The 26557-nt window shown below is 43.4% G+C and overlaps 2 protein-coding genes across 5 annotated transcripts; both read left to right on the top strand.

Moving 5' to 3' along the window:
* The first annotated feature begins 5666 nt into the window (after positions 1-5666).
* Positions 5667-16113, top strand: TMEM175 (transmembrane protein 175). 4 transcript variants are annotated; one of them, XM_071730163.1, is made up of 10 exons: positions 5667-5892; positions 6334-6372; positions 7604-7701; positions 8079-8130; positions 9146-9181; positions 10358-10441; positions 11101-11265; positions 12447-12525; positions 13986-14127; positions 14681-16113. In XM_071730163.1, exons 1-10 carry the CDS (start codon positions 5716-5718, stop codon positions 15342-15344), a joined length of 1536 nt encoding a protein of 511 aa, XP_071586264.1. In that variant the 5' UTR covers positions 5667-5715; the 3' UTR covers positions 15345-16113. The 4 variants fall into 4 exon arrangements, with proteins under 4 accessions (XP_071586264.1, XP_071586265.1, XP_071586266.1 ...); XM_071730165.1 differs by having other exon boundaries at positions 5679-5892; positions 8039-8130; XM_071730164.1 differs by lacking the exon at positions 8079-8130 and having other exon boundaries at positions 5677-5892.
* Positions 16114-19074: 2961 nt separating this feature from the next.
* On the top strand, positions 19075-21497 carry ATP5ME (ATP synthase membrane subunit e). The gene is made up of 4 exons (XM_071730929.1): positions 19075-19228; positions 19364-19418; positions 19723-19821; positions 21367-21497. Exons 1-4 carry the CDS (start codon positions 19193-19195, stop codon positions 21390-21392), a joined length of 216 nt encoding a protein of 71 aa, XP_071587030.1. The 5' UTR covers positions 19075-19192; the 3' UTR covers positions 21393-21497.
* Positions 21498-26557: the final 5060 nt, after the last annotated feature.

Here is a 26557-nt window from a genome sequence, read left to right as displayed (position 1 = left end):
AGAATTCAGGAAAATAACATTTGCTCTTAGTGCCTGAAAAATCATTTTATATCAAATAATGTATTGATTGCGTTTGTTCTGCAAGAAGTTCTAAAAGGTTCTGTGTTGAGTTTTACTTTGTTCCTTTTTCCCTTTGGTGGTTTGTTTTTGTTTGTTTGTTCAGGAAAGAAAGATTGCCATAGAATCATATAAATAAAATCAAAACTTTCCCGATTTTTATAATCTATAAGCTCTTGCTGGAGTAGGAAAGCCAAGATGACATTCACAGAGCATGTATTGGCTCTTTGGGCTTGGCAATATTACTGTCTTATAGAATTAGAAATTAAAAAAAGCAATTAAACTTTGGTATATGACAATTCATGACTGATATGATATCTATGGATCTCCACTGCCCCAAAGGGATAGCCCATTTCCCACCACCATCAATGAAAGACTGGATCCAAAACTATGCTTTAAAAAAAATCATTAATGAACAGGAGGGCATCATTAGTGTCAGGTATACCAATCCATAAATGTAAAGATTAATAGCGTCACGTAGGAGTAACTTGAATCATCATTTTGAGTAAGTTGAATGTAATCAGAATGGATACAGACCCTGGGATATATATATTTCTTGCAAGTACATATATGTGTAAAAGCAAAATCTGTTTTTTTCATTGTTTCCAATGAAACTTTCAGCATGACCTAAGGGAGCTAGGTGTATCTCATGAAGTGTTTCTAGGAGATCAGTACCCAACGAAGACTACCTAGGGACTACTTGGTAAAAAACATCAATAGGAAATATATTTTTATTTTTAAAAATAATTACCTGCACAAGAATATTTACTTCACTAAATAGAAAATTTTCTCCATTTTTCAGTTTTACCTGAAATGAAACATTTTCTTGGGAGGTTTTCAAGTTTTGTTTTGCCTGCACCTGAAATGTTTCTTTTCAACATTTTTCGTACCACATCTCTCTATTTTAAAGTACCGTGGACAATTATGGGGGTTGCAGTATTTGTCCATTTCTTTTACAAGTGATTTACAAGTGATCTAAATGGCAGTACTTTGGATAAGGTGCAAATTTTTTCTTACAAGATAGAGGAGGCCTCCTTCAAGTTAGCAAATCATTTAATGCTGGAGTTCAATGACTAAGTCTATACCTCTGGGGTTCTGACTGAGGATGTGCTTAACTGCACTGAATTAAGGTCTTACCTGACAAATAAATACCTAATAAAGTTTGAGAGATTAACAGGGCCTTCTCTCTTTTGACTGTGAGGTTTGTCTTTCCATAATAATTTTACATTCTCTGACTTGTCCAAAAATAGCCTAGTTGTAGTAATACCTTTAGGAAAAGAAGCAAGACAGATGAGTGTTTTGGAGCCTGCTGACAGCCTGATTTGAAAGGAGGGAATGATAAGAAACTCTTTCACAGGCATTTGACTAGCTCCATTTGTCTCTGAGTTATTACTGAAAGCTGCTGAGAATCCTCAAAATGCTAAAGTACTATGTGTTAGCACATTAAGTTTATATAGTAATTTTTACTGGGTTTTACCTTAAAATAGATAAATACAAATAAGATGTATTGGGAGCGTGGGAAGCATGAAGAGTTTCACTTGTCCTGACACTTTACTCTTTTTAATTTTTGTTCCATTTCTCATGTTAGCAGAAAGTAATATGAGTCAGCTCAGAAAATTAAGTTATCCAGACAGATACTAACGAGTTTAGCAATTGCAATAGCAGTGCATCATCATAAAAATAACAATGGGAAGAACAACAACAACAACACCAAGCAACACACTAACAATGAAAACCAGGAATAATTTCCCCACTTTTGTCACTATCTACCTTGAGAGAGATTTGCTTGCTTAACTACTTCATCCAAAATACACAGTTAGTTTCAAGAGTTGCACAACACAGTGGCAGTGTCAGTTTGTTCCAGACTGCTTCAGGTGAAAAACACCCCACATTTGAACTTCCGAGGAGGCCAATCGGTGGTCCTAATGGACCTGCAGTTTCTCCTCTCCTGTAGCCACAGCTGCAGCCTGGGGTGCTTGGGAGTGATGCTTGTGAGGCTTTTGCCACCTCGTGGCAGTTCACAAGCAAAACAGCCGTGGACAGTCATAAACACTCAGCTGCCCAGGACAAAAAATGTTTGGTTGTGGCACTGAAAAATGACACTCTGAAGGTTTGCAGCTTCACAAAGCAGCCCAAATCCATTATCTGCCCACCTGCAGCACCAGCATTTTCTCTGCATTCATATGGTGGCACCCAAAATGAAGACAGAAGCAGTCAACTTATTTGTGCGATGCTGTAGCTAATTTGGGATTAAAAAAAAAAACAAACCAAAAAAACCCCCAAAGGCCCGAGCCTCCTCCTGACCTCTTTCCCCAGACAAGCTGTTGCTGTGTCTAGGATAGACTTCTCCCCAGCCTGCAGTCTCCTGTGCCCAACATGTGTCCTTCTGCCCCTGTCCTAGGTGTAGTGCTGCCCCTGCCCCTGCTGTGGGGGTAGGATTCAGCACCTGTGTTCCCACAGACTTGATGTGCTGAGAATCCTAAAGGAACAATGTCAGGAGCAAGATCTCACTGATGTCCATCCAGAGGCATCTGCTCAGGGCCCTCATTTCTGCTATGTGAGTACAAGTCTCATTAGGTGGAGCATGGGAGAAATGGGATATCATACCCAGTGCCAGGGAGAGGGATGGGGTGATTTGGTGTCAGGAACTTCAGGTAACACTGGCAAGAGCCTGGCCACTGCCAGTGCTGTGGCCTCTGATCAGAAGGACAGGATTGTTCAGTACCTGAATGGTCTTGCCCCACAAAGCTGCAGGTGTGCAAAACTCCCCTCACTGAGAAACTCCGTAAGACACAACACCTCAAGAGGAAAAACCAAGACTTCTCAGGGGAAGGCTTTTCCCCATTTCTAAGAAGTTTTTGACTGGCATCAGGTGGAGTAGAACTGTGCAGGTTGCAGTAGAAGAGCTACATGGCTTCTGCTCTCCCAAGCTGTGTGGAGAGACAACCTCTAGAAAGCAACTTAACTTTCAAACTTACTTCTTTTTCACTCAGAAGTGAAAGTCCCCCTGTGAAGGGGAAAGGTCACCATGTTTACCTTACACTACTGGCTTGTTACTGGTGAAACAGAAAAAGTGATTCAGAGTTTGGTTCTGATAACTTCATTGCTGTCAGGCAGAAGGAAACCTGTAAAATGGCTGTTTGGGTCTGCTCATTAGCTGTATCATGATACCTTGGAAATGTTTTTTTCTGGAAAGCTGTGTTTCTGTAAGACTCCTGAATTAATTGTAATGAGTTAATCTGAATATGAATGTAAAGGTATATGGCCTGACAGGATTTGTTTCAAAGGCTGTTTTAGGTAACCAGCTTTCTTTGCTCACTAATAACTCTTTTGGTACCAAGGTGCAATAATGTTTAACTTTATGATGGCTCTTTGACCAACAATGAGATGCCCTCTCCTGGCAATCCATGCTAACGTATCTTACCATGTGTTCAGTTACTTTTTCCTCTGGTGACTCTTGTAATGGTTTTCTAACAATCAAGGGACATTCAATACAGTGCTTCCCCAAAGGTCCTATGAACTTCTTTTTTTTTCTTGGTATTAGTGGTTTTCATCAGTTTTCAAGAAGAAAAACATAATCTCTTTCAAATTTCTTGCTAATTTTTGCAATGTCAGTCAGATTATCATTGACTTCACTAGCACAGATTAATTTTTAATTGCTGGTTTTACACTTCTTCCCTTCAGGCACTTGCTATTTTTTTCTTCTGACTTCTCTCAACACCTTGGTCTGTCAGGCTTTGTTATTTACCCAAGGGAACATCACTTGCTCACTGTCATCACAAAATCACCATCCAGGTGCAAAAGCCCCAGGGGAGGGTAACCCCAAGTTGCAGGGGTCAGTGAAGTGAAGTGGGACTTTGTGTCATAGGGATACAGTGTCACAGACAAAGGGCACTGCCTGACCTCATGAAGTGAGGACATACTCATTGCACACTGACCATGGCATTGACCTAAAGGGGATGAGCAGGGGCAGATGCATCAACCTCTCTTCACACAGCAGGCACCTGAGGGCATGCTTCAGGGTGTCCCAGGGGATACTGAGACCCTGAAAAAGTTGCTGGTAGCTGGTACTCCTTTTAGTAACTTAATTCATAGCTTTGGGGCTCAAAAGAGTAAAAATATGTTTTTGGAACAGGGAAGTTGCAGTGCAGACAGTACCACACAGGGACGGGTTAGCTGGGGGAGACTGCTGAGGTGTCACTTGATTCAGTCATGACATTCGTATTATCTGCTGTGTTCTCCTGTAGTTCTCAATTTCAGGGCAATTATTTCTCAATTATTTTGAAAATAGTTGTTTTGGCCTTGGTAATCTTCTATATGCTTTGGTGTTAGGATTGCTGGATGTATTGCAGAATCAGTTTTGTTACAGTCTCTTGCAAAGCGTGATGTAAGATTTTCATGACTTCACTACAAACAGAAGCACACAGAACAGTCGTACCATTCTTAAAAATGCTTTCATGCTGGAGGTGAATGCAAAGGGATGGCTAAATCTCATGATTCAGGAAGTGCCAATAATTTGGACTTCCTTTACTTTTGTGTATGCAAAATATTATTTAGACATATATGGATGGATTCTTCATGAGTACCATATCCTGATATCTCCTAGAAAATCTGGTTGGCCACAGAGAAAGGTATGAGAACAGATGGGTAAGATGCAAACGTGAGGAGGAATTTCATAAGGTTACACAACTTTCATTTTCATATTTACTCTGGTTACTAAAGCTATAGAAGAATTACTAAACTAAGGAAAAATTTAGGAATTTTAAAATACTTTTTAATGAATGTTTGTGCTGCTTTTCCCAATTCACCAATTCCCAATTTTACTCCTTTGAATATAATTGTTTAAACGAGCCATGTAGAAACACTCAATTACAGCTGTTTGGGAGGAAAGTTCTTCAGGCTCTTTGTACTATCTGTTTACCAAGTTTTGGTTGGTTTAGTCCTGGTTTTACACTTGGGCCTTAACAGGTTGGGAACTGGTATCTGTATTTAGTCCCCTCAGGGTGCTTTTCTTATGCTTACTGGAAGCAGCACCCTGTACCAAAAGAACACTTTTTCAGTCTAGAGCATCTTGGATATCTAAATTCCCATCATCGTGAATTAAACTGAATAAAATTAAAATTGAATTCATTAAAATTAATTACATTTATGAATTAAACCGCATTCCCAATGTATTTTCATATTGGACTTTGTCCAAACATAGAGCAGTTTTACCCCATTAGAGTGCATTGTTTCTCTCTGCATTTTGAGTTCCTCACATGAAATTTGAATTCTTGGCTTCTTCTCTGGATTTTTCCTATTCAACCCATTATTTAGTGAAAAGCCCGTCTTGAAACTGAAAACACGAAGTGTATGGCGACAAAAGCTCCGCCAGACAGAAATCTCTCACAGATTCAGGCGTTTCCTTCGAATACCCTGATTTTTTCTCAACCGCAGAGACTTTAAAACGCAGATAACATTGCAAGCAGAGCACCTGGCAACAGCGTTTGAATCACTCCAGCGAGAGCACAACGCTACCGGACACCCCGGACCGTCCCCCCCCCCAAGGTCCTCTCCGGGGGGACCGGAGGCTCCCGCCCTCCGGAGGGCTGCGGGAGGGGCAGCGCCGCTTCCCGCCCCGCCCATGGCCGCCGCCGCGGCGGGCGGAGCGCAGGGGCCATGTCGGCTCCGTGGGCAGCGGCGGTGGGGCCCGACGGGGCGGTGGAGGGGGAGCAGGTGCCGGTTCGCGGCCGGGTAGCGGAGCTGGAACCGGAGCTGGGGAGCAGCAGCAGGCAGACGTCGCACCGGCTGCTGGCCTACAGCGATGCGCTGCTCTCTATCATCGCCACCGTGATGGTGAGTGAGCGCACGGCTGGCGGGGAGGCCCGGCGGAGCGGCTGCGTGCGGGGCCCGCCGTGGGGCGGCGTGAAGGGAAGGAAGCCCCGGGCAGCCGCAGCCTCTCCCGGGGTCAGCCTTGGAGCCTGTCTCTCCGGGCAGCTGCCGCCCGCACCGGCCGCTTCCAGCATCCGCTTTCCCCGCGCTTCCAGCGGCACCGTCAAATGGCGGCCGCGGCCGCCCTGCACCTCGCGATCCGCTGGAACCCGCGGCCACCTGAGCCCGGTGCCGGCGGGGCCGAGGGAGCCCGGTGCCGAGGGAGGGAAGGGCCTTGTCCCGGGTCGGTTCTGCCCGAGCCCGCAATGTCTGCGACCGCCCGAGGCATTTAGAGTGGCTAAATAAGAGGTAGAGCTCTCGATACGGAAAAGAATGCGCTGTGCTAATAAGGTTTTGTTATTGCAGATTCTGCCCGTGGCTCACACGAAAATACATCCAGATCAGGTACTCTGCGACCAGTGTTCTGGTGTTTCTCCTGCCCTTTCTAGGACATGTGGTGTCTTCATGTAGCTCCCCCACATCATCACCTTCCAGACTTTCCAGAAGCCTGAAAATTGAAACCAACAGGAATATGATCTCTAAGGTCCCTTCCAACCCTAGCCATCCTATGATATGATGATTCTCCCAGGGGGAGAATCAGCTCCCAGAGCTCTATCTGTTGAGCTTGGGGTGAAAAATTTAAACTTTGAGGATCTGTGTAACCTGCAGAAGATGGGTTATAAAGTCCATATGGCCTGTGTGTAGCAGGCCATGGGTGCTAACCAGTTACTTTAGTATGAAAAACAGATTGCCCATCTGACCAAGAAGTCCTTCAGAAAGCATCTGCTCTCTTTAGTAACACATCACTTAGAGAAACCACTTACATGGTGGAAGCTGAGTGCTGATTATAAAACTGGGTTAGTGATAAATGCATTTAGAAAAAGCAAAGTGGGAAAAGAAGAGCACAGAAAAGAAACAAATTCTGGGGGGAAAAAAAAAAAAAAGAAAAAAAAAAAAAAAAAAAAAAAAAAAAGATATAAAACATAAATTACTCATGTGAGAATGCTTCCAGGCTTGTTGATTGTTGGTTTATTTTCAATCATGATTTATTATTTAGCTCTTAAAAACAGATCTGAACACAAACATTGTGTCTCATTTAGTTTAGGAAGCTCAAGTATGATCCATCACACAGCAAATATTCCACATTAGTCTATTTAAGCAGTTGTGGCATGTGAAATACACTGTGGTTGAGCTGTTCCCTTCCTCATTGCTAACAATCATCTCATGAGAAGAACCAGTGCAATGCTTCTATTCCAGAAGGCAGCACTAGGAAAACAGAAGGGATGTTTTGTGGCCAGCCCTCCTCTGAAATGCATTATCATGGCAGCAGTGATGAGAGGGCGTATGAAGGCGACAGAGCATTGGGAAACTGCTTGACAGTTTGGAGAAATATGTTGGCATATCATATGCCACTAACTGCACTTCTCAACACACTTACTTGTGTCTAATAAACCTGTTTCTGTAGTAGTAAAAAGGTTGTTGGGAAAATAATGCATTCTTGGCAGAAATTTTTAAAAAATTGTTGCATGACTGCATTTCCTTTCATGTTTGCATTGCTAATTTGAATTGCTAATGATTTCACAATGTAGCAGTTAACTTTCTTTTCTCTGTCTCTGGGTGTCACTTTCTGTTTCAGAAACTAGGTGAAAGTGTTCAGCAACTTCTTCTAGCAAAAATTGGAGTCTATCTGATGACCTTCTTAATAGTAACAGTGGCATGGGCAGCTCATGTAAGGTAGGAGGAACACAGTGTTTCACTCCAATGTTAAACTGTTGTTTAAAAGGACAGGAGGCTAAGTGTCTGATACATTTCTGCCATGCTGATGCATTTCCAAATTGTCTTTTGTTGGATAAAACAAAAACTTCCTTGTGAAGAAATGCTACCCTTAGTGGTGAATAACTGTACTCTGACAGCTCTGACACGGTTGTGCAGAGAAAAACAAGCATTATGTATCTGTTTGGGTTAGTCTTCATTTAACTTCATATTCTAGATGGAATTTAACTTCGAATTGTGCTGAAACAGTAGGGCTCTGTAACTTGCACGCAGCTTTGTATCATAAAACACATTTTAGGACCTGGCTTGTTGGAGATACCTTGCCTTCCCTTTGACAGGTTGTTCCAGGTGATAGAGCTTATAGATGATGTCCTTGCTCTTCTAAATCTGGTGAGTCTTGTCAGACATGCTTGATGTTTAACTACCAAGTTAAGGTCACTTATTAAACTCTGTGTTTATGTATCAAAAAGTTCCTAATTTAAATAGCATAAATCTGCCAAGTTTCCACTTCAGGAAGATACAAAGAGCTCAAATTCCTCCTTCCCAAAGTGGCTGATTGGTAACTGACTTGCTTTTAGCCTGCATGTGTTTTCCTGTAAGCCAAAAGAAGCTCAATTGCAGGTTAGCCTGAAGTTCATCTGAAGGAACTAAAAAGGCACCTGCAGCAAAAGCTTTTGACTGCTCATCTGTGTCCAGCTGAAGGATCTGTCCTCTAGACTTGTTCTTTCAAAAACACTGGCACTGAGAGACCAATGTCTGAATCAGTTTTTGAGTTTTACATTTCAACAAATCTTGTGGCTTAAAATTTCTTCATTTATTTGAGTATGTTTTTTAACAAACCAACCTTTAATATCTTGGTTACTAGTAGTAGTAATGGAATGCTGGAATGGTGAACATAGGTTTGGTTTCAAGGTTTAGTTTAAGGTGTGAAATTCCTACCTAATGTAGCTTTCAAAGCAGATGTCTTTCTGCTTGATGTGGTATTGTTTTTTTTAATTTAGCTTTTTTATATATGAAATATTTTTGATCAGCCGCTGATGGTTTTGGCAAATCAAAACCACCTCATCAGAAACTGCAATACTTCTGACACTGGTGCTTTAGAAAGAAGTCTGTTAAAGAACCATAACAAATTTCTACCCCTGATATGGGTAATAAAACTGTAGCGTTGCCTGGAATAATCTGATACAGTTTGAAGAGTAAACATGGAAGATCTGTGCAGAACTAGCCATTTGTTACAGTCAAGGAGCAGCACCTTCTGGTTTTGGAGGGTTTTTTGGGTTTTTTTTTTTGGTGATAGCATGAGCATGTGATGTGCTAGTGTTACATTCTCTGTACATATCTTTAACAAGGGAATCACTTGCTTTATGGTTTACTTACTGTTTCAGTAGGATTTCTTCTTTTGTAGGCTTGTATGATGACCATAACTTTCTTGCCATACACAGTGAGTACTCTTCTAAAATTTAACATGTTTAAATTACAGAATTTTTTTCTTTAGTTACTTGGAAAGACTTTAGTCAAATATTGAGAAACGCAGGACGCTTTCATAGTATAAACCTGGAATCCATTGTAATAGTTAAGCCTGGATTTTTTTAAAATACATGAGTAAGTGTGGTAACCTTCAATTGCTGCATGTTACAGCCCTGGCAAAAAATGGGAAAGTAATAGTTTCTCATTATTTCTTTTTAAAAAGCAGTTATGTTGAAAAATGTCCAAACTGTCTGATCAAAATCTTGCATTTTGTAGAGGAACAAAAGCTGTGTTTTAAACTCCTCTTTAGACAACAGAACATTTTCTTTTTGTAATCTAGACAGAGTATTCTGTCTGATTTTTGACTTAGTCATTAAGTTTGATTCTGGAAGCTAATAATTAACTTTTTAGATCCACAAATTGAATGTTCTGCACAGCTTCTGGTCAGATGACCTGCAGATCTAGCAAAAATTTTTGCAACTGAACACCTTATAAGCAGATCAAAACGACTGCTTGAAATGCATTTCGACTTTTGTTTTTTCTTTTTTTCATCAGGAGAACAGTTTGTATGGTAGGCAGCTGTTTCTCTCTGGATATGTCTGTGTTATATAAAAATCTGCAAAGAATTAGTCTGTGGTCAGTAAAATGATCGTTATCATCAAGAGCACATACTTCTTACTCTGCCTTGAAGCTGAAGTAATTTTTGCAAAATTGTCAATGTCACCCTGCTATGACTTTTTTCCCTTAGTAAAGTTACAAAAACTAATACAACAGGGAGACATGAAGGTTGAGAAATAGAAAGATTCAAAAATGTATCCTAATATCAACAATTTTCACAGCTTTGAACATCTTGTCTGCTGGAAACACTTTTAAGTGGTATGCTCAGCTACAAGCCAGTCTGCAGGTATTATAGAGACATCATGTCAGTGTGGTTTTGCACTACCAACATGAGAACAAAGCCATCTCTCCAGATGCCTTTGGTCGGGGTGACTGCATATATTAGTGGCTAGATGTTGCATTTATATTGAAATGCAATATATTATTTAGGTTCTTGAGGGTCAGAATTGAATGAAAAGTCCTTCTGTTACTCTGCTGTTACTCCTACATTGCTTCTTAATAAAATATTTTATCTAGCTGCATTTTTTTCCAGTTTTCCTTAATGGCCTCCTTTCCAGCCGTTTCATTTGGCATTTTCTTGTTCAGCATCTGTGCTATTGTAATCGGCCTTATACAGGTACTGAAGATATCTGTTTACATGTTCATTTTTAAATAGATTTTCTTGGATGAAACTAAAATTTTAGTCTCCTAACTGTGTGTTTAAATTGCTGTGAATCTTTCTTGTTAGCATAGCATTATTTTTCAGAGTTGTGCCTGTTGTGATAGTATAGTGTTTCTATGTAAGGTGACATTTTGCATTGCCCTTGTCCTATGAAGCTGATTTATGCAACAAAATCAGCTGATGTCAAAGTCTACAGAATAGTAATTTTTATTCCATTCTTCAAAAATGGTCTGAGGAAGTAGCAATTGGCTTTTCCTGACAGTTTTTTCTCACTGAATGGTGCAGTGATGTCCAAGTGAACTTGGGCTTTCAGCCTCATTCCAGTGGCACTGGTTTTCCCCTGGTGCAGTGTCTCGTTTCTTTCTGTTGCTTATTGTGGAGGTCCTCATTCCTTTTTGTGTAAGATCCATGCTTGTCACAAGCTCTGTAGAGGAGACTAAAATCTTGACATGCAGTCATAAAAATCTCAATTTCTAAGACCAGCCCTACACATGGGAGTGAGGAATAAGGTTGAAAGTGTTTTAGAATTTGCTGGTTTATAGTTTTACGGTTTTGTATTGAAATGCTGCATACACCACTATGTAATAACTTCAGTAATGCTCTTCTCCTTGTAGGCTGTGATAGTAGTGTATGGATTCTACCACCCACACTTACTGAATCAACAGATACAGGAGTCTGAAGATCAGAATTTCTATAAACACCATATCTTAAAGATTATTTTGAGAGGACCAATTTTATGCTTTTTAGCAGCCATCTTTTCTTTTTTCTTAATTCCTTTGGTAAGTTCTTCCAGGTAACCCAGAACTTCAATGTAGCAGTTTCTACTGATCATATTTAGGACTGTATATTGAAATAACAACATCCATGTTAAATACAGAGACTTCCAGTTCTGTAGCGTTGTAATCGTGGCTGCTGTTTTGTACTGAAGGTGTTCAGTTCACAGATGCCAATCCATAATTTGATCCATGAGTTCATGCTCTGCTTACAACATTTGTTGTGCTTGCTCTGCCTGATTTTTTTTCCATGCTTGTCTTAATTAGAAGCAGGTCTTCTGAACTGTAACTTAGCATCTTCATCATAACTAGGTGAGATAACCTGGAAGGTTACATCAAAGAAACACCACCTTGCACAAACTGAGGACAAGTGGATATAGTTGTTGCACTAAGTGTGTAAGAGCAAAAAGAATAAATAGCATTTAGCCACCATTCATCTCAAAACAAGTGTTTTGGCTAAGGACTGCTTTTATACAGCCCTTTTCTTTGGCATCTTTATTAAATGGTGGTGAGTTTTTCCTACTTATTAGTAGTAAGTGGTACTCATATTAAGTAGTACTTATTATGAGAGTTAGCAGCTTTTAAATAATCCCCAAATTCTGGGGGAGTCAGATTGCTGCTGATAAAAGGGACAGCTATGAATCCTAACATGGAAAGACCTAAGATCATGGGAAGTATGTTTTCTCTTACACCCTTACTTCCCTCTTCTCCCTCACCTTGTTTGGTAGTGCATTTTCTTTTAATATGAATATCAGTGAAATTAGTCTGAGTTGCTCTTGTGCTTAGACCAGTGAACCATCTGAGGTGTTTTGGGGACACAAGTAATAGAATCATAGAATATCTCATGATATGTAAGGATCACAGGGGATAGTTCATCAACTGTCAGGGAAGTCATTACTGCAGTTATGTCAGCAGAATTATTTCCCTTGTTTTAGTTTGCATCATTACTGGTACTAAATTAGGGTATCAAAAAGCATTATTAGGTGGCACATGCAATAGATACTCAGGAGGTGCATGTGCCTTTTGGGTCAGCCTTTTCAATGTCATAAGTCAAGTCATAAGTTAAGTTTTTGTTTTCTCAGTGTGATTATACCTAAGGATTGAAACTGATAGTTTCATATTAAACTTGTAAGGCAATTTATATTGTGATAACTAAATTTAAACTGTGTTCATTTTTCTCTCCATAGTCTTACGTATTCCTTGGGCTCGTAATCGTTTTTCCACATCTCACTCAATTAATTAAATGGTGTAAAACCAAGATTGTTGGTGAGTAACAAAATTCATAGAGATGGGTTCAGATATGTTACTAGGTTGTCAACATGTTATCCATACAGTCTGGAATGAAGTAATTTTAGTCCTGCTTCCAGGACTAAATCACTTCTGATGATTTTGGGGTTTACTGCCATTTCCCCTTTAGTGTGCAGTTTCCCTTGTCTTGTGACTAGAAGTGTAAGATACCACATGTTCAAAGATCACTTCTGCATGCAAAACCTCTGTGGTGTGTAATGAGTGCACATGTGCATGCACACACAAGTACAGGAATGATGGCTGCAGGAAGCCTAAATCTGTGCTTCCTTAGCTCGTGCTCCCTACCTAAGTTCTTTCTGTCCCACTGATGTCAGCACTGATAATTGCACAACCATACCACCAGCCAGAGTTGCTTTTGAGCTCTGCTGAGGTGTTTGCCAGTGCCAAAATAAAGGGGAAGGTGGTATTATGCAACCTGCTGAGCTAAAAGGTGGAATATCTCTCTTTGGGAGCAACACAAACTGACCACAAAAACACTGAATGTCTTTGGAATTGGCACTCCTGAGGTGAGTCCAGAAAAAATCACCTTTGAGCTTCTGCTGCTGCTGTTCAGCCTAGCACCAGTCTGTCTGTGCACACTGCAAATAGAAACACTTCTGTGTCCCCTATGAGTCAGCAACAGTAAACAATGAGACAGAAGTGCTCTGAAACAGATAAAGCTAGAGAATAAACACACACAAATATTGTCCATGCCTACTGTGGGGGTCATGCTGTGGTTTGCAGTCAGGTTGTGTCTGTGTACACCTTGCTCCCTCAGATGGCTAAGATAAATTACTGATCTACTGATTGTGCTGTGATAATGTTTGCCTTCTATTTAGTTCCCTCCTTGTTTCCTTGGGAATCTCCAGAGTTTTTCTTTGTCCACTCCTGAAAGAGTGCAGATTGGCTAGCTGGCAGTTCAGTCTTTAGGGACATGTTTGACAGTTCCTATAAAAGCTCTGGAGCCCCAGACTGGATTTTTTTTGGCAGCAGGCCATTTGATGCCCTAGTGCAGCTCCCATGCTCTAGTGAGTAGCACTGGTTCTGATTCTGGTTCTGGTTCCCATACTGTGGGGTTTCTCTACACTGTCCTAGAGGACCAAGAGCTGTTGTGGTTTCTTGAGGCACAGCATCTGATTTGTTCAGCCCCAATGTTTTATTCAGTTACAGCTTTGAATCACTATTCACTTGGTGGAAGTGAATAAAGGGCAGCTTTTTTGTGTCCCCAAAGCACTTGTTCTGAAAGCAACATGAACTTCAGAGAGAAGCACAGCTGCTGAAAAAAGTGGAGTGTTTGACCTGTGTGGATGAATGTCACCCTTCTTTCTACAGAAAGGTTTTGGAAGGTGGGGAGAAAGGGAGGTCACAGTAGATTGTTTAACTACTTGTTTTATACCACCTGATTTTTTTCATTGGTAAACATCTGGGGTTGTTTCCAGGTCAAAGACCTGAAGAGGAGGAACAGCATCGCTTAGAAACCTTCACTTTTTATCTCAGTGAGCCTCTGAGTAAGGAACGGGTAGAAGCATTCAGTGATGGAGTCTATGCAATTGTAGCAACCCTGCTCATTTTGGATATATGGTAAGGCTTTGTGTTCCCTCCTACACTTTGTGTTTTTAAATATAGTATTAACTTTTGTGTAGGTAGGCTGTTTGAGGAAGTAAAAGTAACCAAACATTGTCTTTGCCTTCTGAACCCTGCAGTGGTTACTTTAAGTGTAATTTTCTGGAAAGACCCCACCCACAAAGATACTTGTAGTGCCCACATTTCAGCTGTAGTGATCGTGTGTCTATTTAATGTATGCTGGGGTAAGGAGTCTTGAAGAACAAAACTTCTTTTTTGCTTAGTCATGTCTTCAGATAAAAGTCTTTTGTTAACAAAAGCTGTTTAGTCACGGTGGTAACTTTATTGCACTACCCTAAAGGAATGCCACCTTACTTCCAGATTTCTTGTCAGATATCATTTATTCATTGAGCTATAATTTGAAATGCTGTTTTAAAGTTACAAATCAGAGAAATACAGTTTACATCTCTTATTCCATACTTGCTCAGAGTAAAGCACATTATTTCAGCATTGCTCTAGGCGTGTTTTTATAACAATAAGAAGCCAAGTAAAGAAATTTTTCTCTCCACAGTGAAGACAATGTCCCTGATCCCAGAGAAGTTCAGGAGAAGTTCCATGGCAGCCTTCTTGAAGCTTTGAATGAATATGGGCCAAACTACCTTGCCTACTTTGGCTCATTTGTAACAATTGGTCTCCTGTGGTTTGTCCATCACTCACTTTTCATTTATGTAACAAAAGCAACACGATTAATGGGGCTCCTTAACATACTTTCACTGGCTTTCATTGGTGGGCTTCCACTAGCTTACCAGCTGACCAGTGAATTTGCAGAGAAGTCCCACAATGAAATAGAAGCCATTCAGGTCAGCTGTGTTATCACCTTCTTCGCCAGCATATTCCAGTTTGCAATATGGACTACAGCCCTCCTACATGAAAGGGAAACATTGCATCCTTTTGCTAGATATGGTGGCAAGGAACATGCTTTCATGTTTGCCAAGCTGGCTCTCTATCCCTGTGTAAGCCTTGGAGCTTTCTTCCTAACATGCTTGTTAAGTGAATTCAGCACAGCAATTTTCCATCTTATGCAGATTGTAATCCCATTTGCTTTTCTTGCCTTGCGGATTTTTGTTAGAATTTCCTTAACTGTCATAAGGTCTGTGATGTCTCTCTCCAGACGAAAGGTTGTATTGTTAGAAGAAGAGGAGGCATGTTTGTCTCCTACCGAAACATTCTCCTAAATTTGCGTGCAGTGCATGTGAAGTTGTAAAATTGATTGCAGCTCTCCTAGCGCACATTATCTTCATGTGTGGATTATGTGGATCTAAACCAAAGCCCATGCTGGCTAACTGGGGATATTTGAGTTTTAGCTGTTCCTGCTTTAGACCCTTCCCCCAGAACCTGTAACCGAAAAAACTGGTAGGCCGGGGATGTGAGGAAAGGCATGTTCCCCTTCCTTTAGTTACCCTTTTGGAAAACGTGCTGCTTAACATGTAACTGCAGTGATGATCAGTTAAGAAGCCTATGAAGAGTTGCACAGAAAAATGCCCTTTTTTTCTGACACAGGGCAGTCGTTCTGGCAGCCAAACACAGGTCTAGAAGCTGGTTGTGCTGCTCTAAGATGGAGTGAGGCACAAAAGACATGGACATCTCTGGATTTCTGGGTAGTGAATGGTGGCAGATGGCTTCCCTCAGCAGAGGCTAACTAAGGGATCCAACAGATTTCTGAGGCTCAGGAAGGCAGCAAAAGAAACCAGCCCTCCAGAAGCTCCAGTTCATGGCATGTTAAATATTTTAATGCTTTTATGCAGTTCAGTAAGCTTCATGCTTATGAAATGTCATCCTGCAGAGAACTGCACAGGAGGGGTGGGGCAAAGTCACTGAGCCTCAGTCTGCCCTGGAAGCCTTTCACATTTCTTTTCAGCAGAGCCATTAGTTTGTATCTTGAACTGTCTTAGTGCCTGAAAAATTTAATGCCACATGTAAAGGCATTTGAGGGATTTTGTTCTTCTTAAAAGAAAATAAATAAAAATACTGTGGCAAGGTATGCCTCAGTAATTGTGAGTGAAAACAAATTCTGGCATCTTGTTTCATTGAGATCAGTCTTGAAAGGACATCTGCTTGTGGTGTGGAGCAGTTTGGTACCAACACCTCATTATTGGTATTGGGTACTTCTGACACACGGGGTGCAGGTGCTCAAGGGGTTTTGTACCTGGCTGAGGTGAAATGACCTGCAGAAGGATTCTGCATTGTGTTGTGTATCACAGGGTTTTCCTGGTATTTAATAAAAGCACTTTCAGTTTTTTGGGGTTTATTTTTCCTTTTTTTTTAATTATTATGTGCAGCAGGCACATAATGAGCAGTAAATATGTGTATTTGTAATAAATTTCAGTCAGTGAAAAAGCAAAGCTTCTAGCCCTTTATTTCTTCTCTGCAGGTGAAACTTAAATCTGATGTCTATAATTAAAACATTGTTGGGCATATTTTTTTCCTCTAAAACAATCAATGGTAACTCTTCTGTGTTTTGTGTGAAACACCAAAAAGCTTTTTATGTGATGTAAAGAAATGGTGAGTCTGCTTCTGTTGCTACTTGAAGAAAATGAGACCCAAACCTGAGTCTGATTCAGTGTTTATAGGGATGCTTCAAAGAGCAGTTAATTATAAATGTAGAAAGACTACCAGGAAATGTATTGGCTACTTAATACATAATTTACCCCACTTGCAAACAAGTTATTTGCAGAAGGATTTTTTTTTTTTTTCTTGGAGTGGGGATACCATTATTAAAATCAAATTTTGTAATGTGTCAGAGCCTAAAGTTAAGGGAAAACTTGACCTGAGGTTTTGCATAAATAGAATTGGTTTAGCATCATTCTGGTAATTTTGGTAAATTCTAAAGAAACTTGAGTGCATTTCAGAATGGGGAATTTATTTGAATTGTGTGATTCTCAACTAGAAGGAACAATCCAAAACCCAACTGTAACTAGCTGGTCTTTAGAGATGACCACAGTAATTACCAAACCAATGGCACAAGTTTTTTCCTCAGAAGATCTGAAGTTAAATGCTTCTAATAATTAAAATAAATCATTAATTACAGAATGACTGAGATTGGAAGGGGTCTCTGGAGACTCTCTGGTCCAACCTTTCTATTCAAAATGGGGTTGGCTGGAGCTAGTTGCTAAGGACTGTCAGTCTCACCTCTGTGCCCAGTGAGATCATGGAGCAGATCCTCCTGGAGGCATTAAGAATAATGAGGCATGAAGAATAATTAAGAGGTGATTGAGTATAATCCACATGGTTTCACCAAGGGGAAATCACGCCCAACAAACCTTGTGGCCTTCTATGAAAAGGTCACAATATCAATAGACAAGGGAAGAGGACCTGACATCATTTATCTGGACCTGAGCAAAGCCTTTGACACAGTCCCACACAGCATCCTGGTCTCCAAGCTGGTAAAACATGGGTTTGATGGATGGACCACTCAGTGGATTAAGAACTGGCTTGATGGCTGCACCCAAAGAGTGGCTGTCAATAGGTCCATGTCCGAGTGGTGCCAGTGACAAGTGGAGTCCCTCAAGGATCAGTGTTGGGACTGGTCCTGTTTAACATCTTTGTCAGTGACATGGAGGGTGGCACTGAGTGCGCCCTCAGCAAGTATCCTGATGACCCCAAGCTGTGTGGTGCAGCTGACAGGCTGGAGGGAAGGGATGTCATCCAGAGGGACCCTGACAGGCTGGAGAGGTGGGACCATGACAGCCTCATGGCGTTCAACAACACCAAGTGCAAGGTCCTGCATCTGGGTCAAGGTAATCCCAAGCACTGATAGAGGCTGGGCAGTGACTGGTTTGAGAGCAGAACTGAAGGAAAGGATTTGGGAGTGCTGGGGGATGAGAAGTTCAACATGAGCCATCAGTGTACACCTGCAGCCCAGAAAGCCAACCAGATCCTTGGCTGCATCAAGAGAAGAGTGGCCAGCAGGTCAAGGGAAGTGATTCTCCCCCTCTACTCTGCTCTCATGAGACCCCACCTGGAGTGCTGCACCCAGTTCTGGAGCCCCTTTTACAGGAGGGACATGGATGTGCTGGAGTGTGTCCAGAGAAGGGACACAAGGATGATCAGAGGGCTGGAGCACCTCTCCTGTGAAGACAGACTGAGAGAGTTGGGGTTATTCAGTCTGGAGAGGAGAAGGCTTTGAGGGGACCTTATCGCAGCCTTCAGTATCTGAAGGGGCCTACAAGAAAGCTGGTGAGGGACTTTTTAGGATGTCAGGTAGTGACAAGACTACCTAGAAGGAATGGATTCAAACTAGGGGAGGGTGGATTTAGATTGGAAGTTAGGAAGAAATTCTTCTCCATGAGGGTGGTGAGACACTGGAACAGGTTGCCCAGAGTGGAATAGGTGGAACAGGTTGACGCCCCATCCCTGAAAGTTTTAAAGTCCAGGCTGGACAGGGCTCTGAGCAACCTGATCTAGTGGGAGGTGTCCCTGCCCATGGCAAGGGGGTTGGAACTGGATGATCTGAAAGGTCCCTTTCAACCCCGACAATTCTATGATTCTAAGATTCTGTGACTGTGCCCAGACCTTGAGCACACGCAGGAACACAGCCACTCCAGGGCTGTGCGTGTCCAGTTGCCCTCAGAGTGAGAACCCAAGGTTTTCTTTTTCCCTTTTCTTTTCCTGTCCCCTGCCAGTTTGTCCCTGCTGTTTCTCCTCCCATCGCTGGGCACCAGGGAGAGGGCCCCGTTTCTGCAGACCCGGGGCCTTCTCAGCGGATTCGCCTTCAAGGTTAACCCCGTCCAGACACCACGAGGCCGCCACTGGCACCTTTTTTGGGGTTTGATGTTTTGTTTCTGACACCGCCCCCCCCCCCACCCGCTGCCTCTGGGGCAGCACCGCAGCCCCTCCCCCCCCACCCCTCCTCCCGTGACGTCACGGCGTCCCGCCCACTCGCGGATGACACGTGACGGCACGTGCCCCGCAGGGCTCCTCCCCGGAAGAGCCCCGCCACGGCACCGCCACCGCCGCTCTGCATTCGTCACTTCCGCCGCCGCTCCGTAGCCGCCACTTCCGCCGCGGTGCCGCCGCCGTCAGGATGGTCCCGCCGGTGCAGGTCTCGCCGCTCATCAAGGTGAGGGCGGCGGCGGCCCCGGATCGCGAGCGGGGGAGACCTTGGGGGGCAGGGCGGGAGGCGGCGGTGGGGTGGGGTGCGGTGCGGTGAGTATGAGTCGAGCGAAGGGCACAGCTCCGTCTCTGCCTCCCGCAGGTCACCCGGTACTCGGCCCTGCTGCTGGGGATGGTCTACGGCAAGAAGCGATACGGTAAGTGCGGCGCCCCGAGTCTTCTTTCCCCCTGCTGCGAACCGCTCCCAAGGGCACCTTGAGGAGGGCCCAGCCGCCATTTCTCACCCTGCTCCCCTCCCTACTCCCCCCCGGCACCCGCTGCGGGAGCTGCCGGGGCGTGACCGAGGCGGCCACCGGGCCGTGGAGGGACTCACTGGTTCGTATGGAGTGGACCTTTGCGCCGGGGAGGTTGCTTTTTCTTCTTTTCTGAGTAGGACAGCAGGTGCAGTGCTCCTTACTGGGTTCTGGACACTGCGTTTTAATGCAAATCTGTTACTGACAGACTACCTAAAGCCCATTGCTGAGGAGGAGAAAAGAATAGAGGCTGAAGAGAAAAAGAAACGTGAAGAGCTTGAGCGGATCGCAAAGCAGCTGGCGGAAGGTACTTCCTCTGCTTGTTGTATGCATCCCACCCTGAAACACACATCTTGGCTTGCAGGACACTGCTCTTGTACTGCAGTGTTTCTAGGGGAGACACAAGCTTATAGTGGTTAGGGTTATGTGAAGGGTCAATGGTGCTGCTGCTTGACATGCTCTTCAGAATGTAAGCATCAGAAGAAGAGTTAAAAACTCTTCTGCACCTCAAGAAGACTTGATAAAATAGCTATCTACTAGAAAAGAACATACTTCTAAAAGTTGCTGGTTATTCTGTCAGGAATAACTGGAACTGTATATTAACTGTAATCAAATGTCTGATACTCATTTGGATGTAAGAAACCTCTGACCCTGTTTCTCCATGCAGTAAGGAACCTCACAAATGAGACCAGTGATCAAAACCAGAAGTCATAGGCAGCTGTTTGTGGCTGCAATTCAGACTTCCAAGTGATGTCCCTAGCATAGTAGTTGAGGTCAGCTTCATCTGTTGTACCTCTTACATGAAGACAATATGCAGAAGGTGGTTAGCTGGGATTAGCACTGCTGCTTTTTTTTGTTCCTCTCCACTCTGTAGCATTCCTGCTGCAGCATGTGTGCTCTAATCCTTAGGATTATTTCTTGTGTCTACTTTGCAATTCTAATAGAGGACTCCTGTCCTCCCTTCAGAGGAGTGTGCTCACTGGCTTGAAGTCACACATTTTTTTCATTTGATTTGCAGTTAGGGAGGACTTCAAGAAAATTGACTAATGATCTAAGCTGTTCTTGGTACAGCTACATATTTAGTAATTATGTCCATGGGAAACTGTGCCCTTTGCATTGTGCTAAACAAGGCTATTGTTGAACAAAACTGTAAAATTGAGATACCCGTGCATAAAACCAGAAAGGCAGGCTGGTAAATTGTATCACCTATGAGTTTTAGAGCTATTTTTCACACTTCCTTCACCATCTAAAATATACTGACTCCATTGGTCATGGACTAAATAAATAAATCTTGTACATGTTTTCTGGTTTAGCTGAAGCTTTTTGTATTTTAGGAAATAGAAATTCTGCCGTGGTGTCACCACCCCACATAATATTGTATTTCTGTGGATATGTCTTTGGAGTGTTTAATTTATTCACAGGTATCACACAAGTGATTGTGTGATTGCTTTCCCAACAGTGGTTTTGGTGTTGTTTTCCAGTTAGGAAACTAGCTGTTACTAGAAACTAACTGTTTGAACTTCATTCAGTCAAATGCACTTACAGGAGACTGTTTTTTAAAGGTGGATAATTAGACGTAATGATAGCTTTCTTATGGGTTTATTTGAATAATCAGATCAAAAGAATGTAAATGTAATGAGTAAACGAAAAAATTTCTTTTACCTCGAAGCAGTGAAGTACATTTCTGTTGAACAGGCGGATGTAGCAATCACAAAAACTAGCTAGAAAATAGAAAAAAAGGGCATACTTAGCATTTGTGGGATCAAAGGCTACTGTTTTGTGTGTGTTAGGGTTTTTTAGTACTGCATGGTAGTGTCTAGTACTGATTACATTTGTTTTTTCTTCCTTCTAGCAAGTGAAGATTCCATACTGAAGTGAAAAGATAAAGACCTTCATTTCACACATGGAAACACACTGCTAAGCTCTGAACTGTTGGGTGGTTGGGGGATCCTGCATGCTATAAATAAAGTACTTATAACAGTTCACGTGATATTCTTCTGGGGTGCTCAGCCTGTGCCTGTGGTGCTAGCGGAAACCCACTGAAACCTGACCCTTGGGATTCAGCTGTGATGTGGTGCACAAGCAAAATGTGATTATAGCAGGGTGATGAGTTCCTTACAGCTGAAATACCTTCACTGCTCTTTGGTAAGGGCTGTAGAGGTGGTATCACTTTTATCTCTGGGTCCCTCGTGCTGAACCCAGTTACTAGAAAGGCTGTCACCTGCTGCTCTCCAGAGGGTTAAATGTGCTCACCTGCCTCTGTCCCCTCCTGTGAACGTGTGGGGTCTGCTAGAAAGGGCAGAGGGTCATCCCTCCCCTACTTTTAGTTGCAGCATGATGGTTGCTCATGCCAACACTGATGGAGTTCCAGCACTGGCTCGGTGTCATTCCCCTGGCAAGGGCAGGGTGGCTCTTCCTGGCAGAGCTGAGCTCTCTTTCCTGGTGAGTACAAGCAGTGTGTCTTGCAGAGCAGGACGCCAGCCCACACAGCAAGGTAAGGGGTCTTTTCACAGATCACTCCTAATGCGGTAGCCATATGTAGGTGTTTTTAGAGTGCAAGCCACCTGGAGTTTTGTTGTCTTGCCTAGTTCTAGAGCCACAAAAGCCTCAGCCTGTTGACTTTTACATCATGACTTACGATGTAAGACCTTCTTGTCCTGGAAGTTGTCCTGGATATGAGGCCCATGTATCTCAATTAAGTTGCTAAATGCTGGGCTGGGTTCTAAATGCGAAGGGGGTGGTTTATTTCTTTGCAGCCAATGGTGTCTGTCACATCTGTAGGGACTAGGTTAGAAGAATCCCTCATGGGATGAGACAGAATTGCCATACTTTCCATACAGTCCTCAAAATCTGGCTGCAGGGCCAGGCAAGAAAGCTGTCCCTGTGAGACTTCCTCCAACAGGATGAATTCCTCTGTGGATGGAAAAGGGACCCACAAGCCTCAACACAGACATTCTGCAGTGGCAAAATTGCTTCCCTGCTCTCCTTCCAGATCCACGAGAGGTGGCTGCAGCCAGGACCACGGTCTCCTCCTCTCCCTGGCAATTTTTCCTACCTCTGCAGGAGCTGACATACTCAGCTCTGCCTGTAGGTGCCTCCACACACCCAACAGTGCAGGGCTGGGCACCTCTGCTTGCCACCCTCCAGTAGCAGGCTAGGCTCCAGCAAGGGGAACAGCTGAAGCTATTTTGGTAGCTATTTTGAAGCTATTTTTTGGTAGCAAAGAGGTCCTGTCTTTATTCATCCTATCCGTTCCATCTGGGGCAGCAGACAACAGCCAAGCTGTAGCATTAAAATCTCCTTGCAGCTCCCCACTCAGGCAAGTCCCCCATACTGAATGGAGAGAAAATACACTCTTTGCTCCTCATGTCTTCTCTGAGAAACCTACTCTGCCAGCCTTGCAGGGATATAAATTTACCAACCTCACCATCCCCTCCTTCAAAACCAAGAACAGAGGTCTCTATGCATTGGCTGCTTAAGTGAGGTGCTTCCAGAACAACCCTCGCTTTGTCTCCCACTGGGTGTAAGAATCTGCATAAAGCCAGATGTAGAAACACTTCCTCAGGATATAGGCAGATATGCCAAAAGCAGAGCTAAATTGCAGCACTCAACAGCAAGCTCCTTGGTCAGGAGACTTCTCCTGAAATTGTGTTGCAGTGACATCACTTTTTTTCTCAAGCCAGGGAAAATGCTGGAAAACATCTGTTTCTTGGTCCTCCCCTTCTCCATGTCCAGTAAATCCAGCTCCCAGTTGCCAAGGGGATATACCATGGGTTGGAAGCATGTCAGGTTTCATCTGCATCAAACTGGCTAATACTTCCACTGCCCATGCGGAAGTGTCTCCAGTGGTCAGCAAATAGCAATTGGTGTAGTTGTGATGGTACAACAAGGACAGTGATACCAGTCTTTCACCCCTTGTCCTCTCACTACATACCCTCCACAGATTTTCTTTAGCTCCCTGCAGGTCCCAGAAGGCCACTATAAGGTCTTCCTGGAGCTGTCTTCTCCAGGTTCAACAACCTCAACTCTCTCAGCCTGCCTTAATACGAGAGGTGCCACAGCACTCTGATCATATCTGTGGTCCTCCTCTGGACTTGCTCCATGTCCTTCTTATGTTGGGAGCCCCAGAACTTGATGCAGTATTCCAGGTCTCACAAGTAGAGCAACAATTACCTGCCTTGACCTACTGGCCATGCTTCTTTTGATGCATCCCAGCTTATGATTGCATCTCTGGGCTGCAAGTCCACATTGCCAGTTCATGTTGAACTTATTAACCAACATCCCCAAGTCCTTCTCTTCAGGGCTGTTCTCAGTCCACTCTCCATCTAACCTGTAATTGTGTTTGGAGTTGTCCCTTCTCAGCCAAGGCAGGAGCTTGCCCTTGGCCTTATTGACCTTTATGAGGCTGGCAAGGGTCCACCTCTTCAGACTGTCAAGATAGCCTCCCTTCCCTCCAGCATGCTGACAACTTGGTGTCATCAGCAAACTTGGTGAGGTTGCATTCGCTTCCACTGTCCACGTCACTGACAAAGATGCCAAATACCAGTTCCTACTGGCAACCCCCAAGGAACAGCACTCATCACCAGTTGCCATATGGACACTGAGCCATTGCCTGTACCCCTCTGAGTGCAACCACCCAGCTAATTCCTTATCCACTAAGTGGTCCATCCATCAAGTCCATGTCTTTCCAATTGAAAGACAAGGCTGTCATGCAAGACAGCATCAAACATTTTGCACAAGGCCGGATAGATGATGTCCGTTGCCCTTCCCTTATTCATCACCTCTGTAACCCCACTGTAGAAGGCCACTAAATTTGTTAGGTATGATTTGCCCTTGGTGAAGCCATGTTGACTATCACCAGTCACCTGCTTATTTTCCATGTGCCTTAGCATAGTTTCCAGGAGGAGGATCTGCTCCATGATCTTGCCAGACACAGAGATGAGACTGATGGGTCTGTAGCTCCTTGGATCATCTTTTTCTCCATTTTTAAAAAAGGAGGGTTAAGTTTCCCCTTTTTCATTAAGTGGAAACTTCAGCAGACTGCCAAGATTTCTCAGGTATGATGGATAGTGGCTTAGCAACGTCATCTGCCAGTGACACGGTGACAGGAGAGGCAGTATGCAGCAGAGCACACAGGACACAGGGCCACTGACCTAGAGCAGTGGTCTGAGGCAATGGTCATATGTGGCAGAGCTTGTGCACTGCGTGGGAGACCCAGGGAAGCAGAGCAGAAGAGTTGGTGGGGGGAGACAGGGAAGGCTTGCCTTGCTCCCTCCATCTTGCCACAGAATCCTGCAGCATGCAGGTTACATCCCCACTGCAGAGGGGCTCCTGGACTGCCCAGCACCACCGTGGCTGAAGGGAGCCTTGGAGACCTCCCTGCTCCCATGGAAATGTGCCACACTTGAGAACCAAATTCCTCCACTGGCACTGCATCCACTGACACCCCTCCACATGCATGCATATCCCCCACCAGTGATACAGGAGAGAACACTGGCCCTGGGGCAGTGCTGTGCAAGGCAAGCTGCCCTTCCAGGTACCCAGGTGTGGGCACAGCTACAGACAGACCTGGCTTGACCAGTATTGATGGGTGCCCTGGGCACGTGCTAGAGCACCCTGCATCCTCCCTGCACTTCATTTTGGGCACAGCAGGCAGGAACGTCGGCCTCCTGGCTGCATTTCCAGAAAATGTTTGATGACACAAGGAATTTTTCTCAGCACTTAAATGTACTCTGGCTTGTGGTCATCTTCAGCTGTGCTCATTGCTACGCCATGTGTCTGCAATACAGTAGCCTTGTGGCATTTCTCTTGCTGAAAAACAGGCAACTTCATATACTGCACGATGAAAGCCTCCTGTGTGGTACTAAATGAAACAGACATGCAGTATGCAGTCATTACTAGTGGCATACTTGGCTACCATGCAAGTGGACAGGTTTCTGAATTTTCCTGTAAGACAACTTGCTGTTCACAGAAATGCTGCATAGTGAAGGGGCACTACATTTTACCTGCTACACTGAAACATGGATAAATGATCACCAGGTACAACCACAGCTCTAGTTTTCCTTTTACTTGCAGTATTTCTGTAATGCAAAACAAAATACTCAAGGGTAAAAGCACAGAAGGTAGCAGGAGTGAAGGAAGAAGAAAATCCCCAGCAAAACAGATCTCCAAACACTTTAAAAAAAAAAAGAGAGAGAGAGAGGAAGAGACAAAGGTGTTTCTATTACTACAAAAGTGCAATTTCGCGTTCTAATGTGGTTGCACGAGTAAATATGAAAACTAACTTTTGTCTGAAATTCTTAAGAGAGTACAAGTCATCAGTCTTTCAAAGTCTGGAAGGGAATCTAAAAAACAGACATCTTAACAGGAGGAGGAAAGGGAGAAGAGCTGGTACTGATGGGGAAAGGACTATAGTAAATAACATTGGCATTATGAGGTAAAACTGAACAAATTTAGGAGATGCCACAATTCAGCTTGCTTGGATAACAAACTGGTACTGTAACAGGTAATGATGACAGGTGATGGTAACCACGTGTTGCAGATTGAAGCCATGGTTAGCAGAGCATGAATCCTGCTCATGAAGGCGGCAGCTACTGGATGTTGCATGAATGGCTCGATGTGTTAAAGCAGCAACTTGTCCAAATTCTTGCAGTGCAGAACTATTGTCTCTATGAGTGTCTCTTGAATTGACATGGAACTGTAACATTTTAGAGAATTTCAAATGCTTACTATGGACAGTTTTCACTCTTGATCCCTACCCACAGATTTCTTCCTGCTATTCTAACAGATGAAGACTTAAATATGGTAAATTTGTGTTGTCTTCAGTTTTCCTGCTCTGCAGGCTACGGTTGCAGGCACTGTCAGTCACATGAGGTTCCATGGAGAAGGGTATGAATTCAACTGGCCACATCAGCTTTGGGTTAAGAAGTGTTTCAGTGCAGGAGAAATGCTCTTCCATAGTCGTGCAACCTGATTTATTGGGCCAAATGTTGTTCTGGCTTGTCATGTGCCATCTTACTTCAGATGCTTTAAATGGAGTAAGA

The sequence above is a fragment of the Heliangelus exortis genome, chromosome Z (assembly GCF_036169615.1).
Source record: "Heliangelus exortis chromosome Z, bHelExo1.hap1, whole genome shotgun sequence".
Lineage (NCBI taxonomy): Eukaryota > Metazoa > Chordata > Aves > Apodiformes > Trochilidae > Heliangelus > Heliangelus exortis.
The sequence above is the reverse complement of the archived record's forward strand: the minus strand, read 5'-3'. Positions and strand labels throughout refer to the sequence as shown.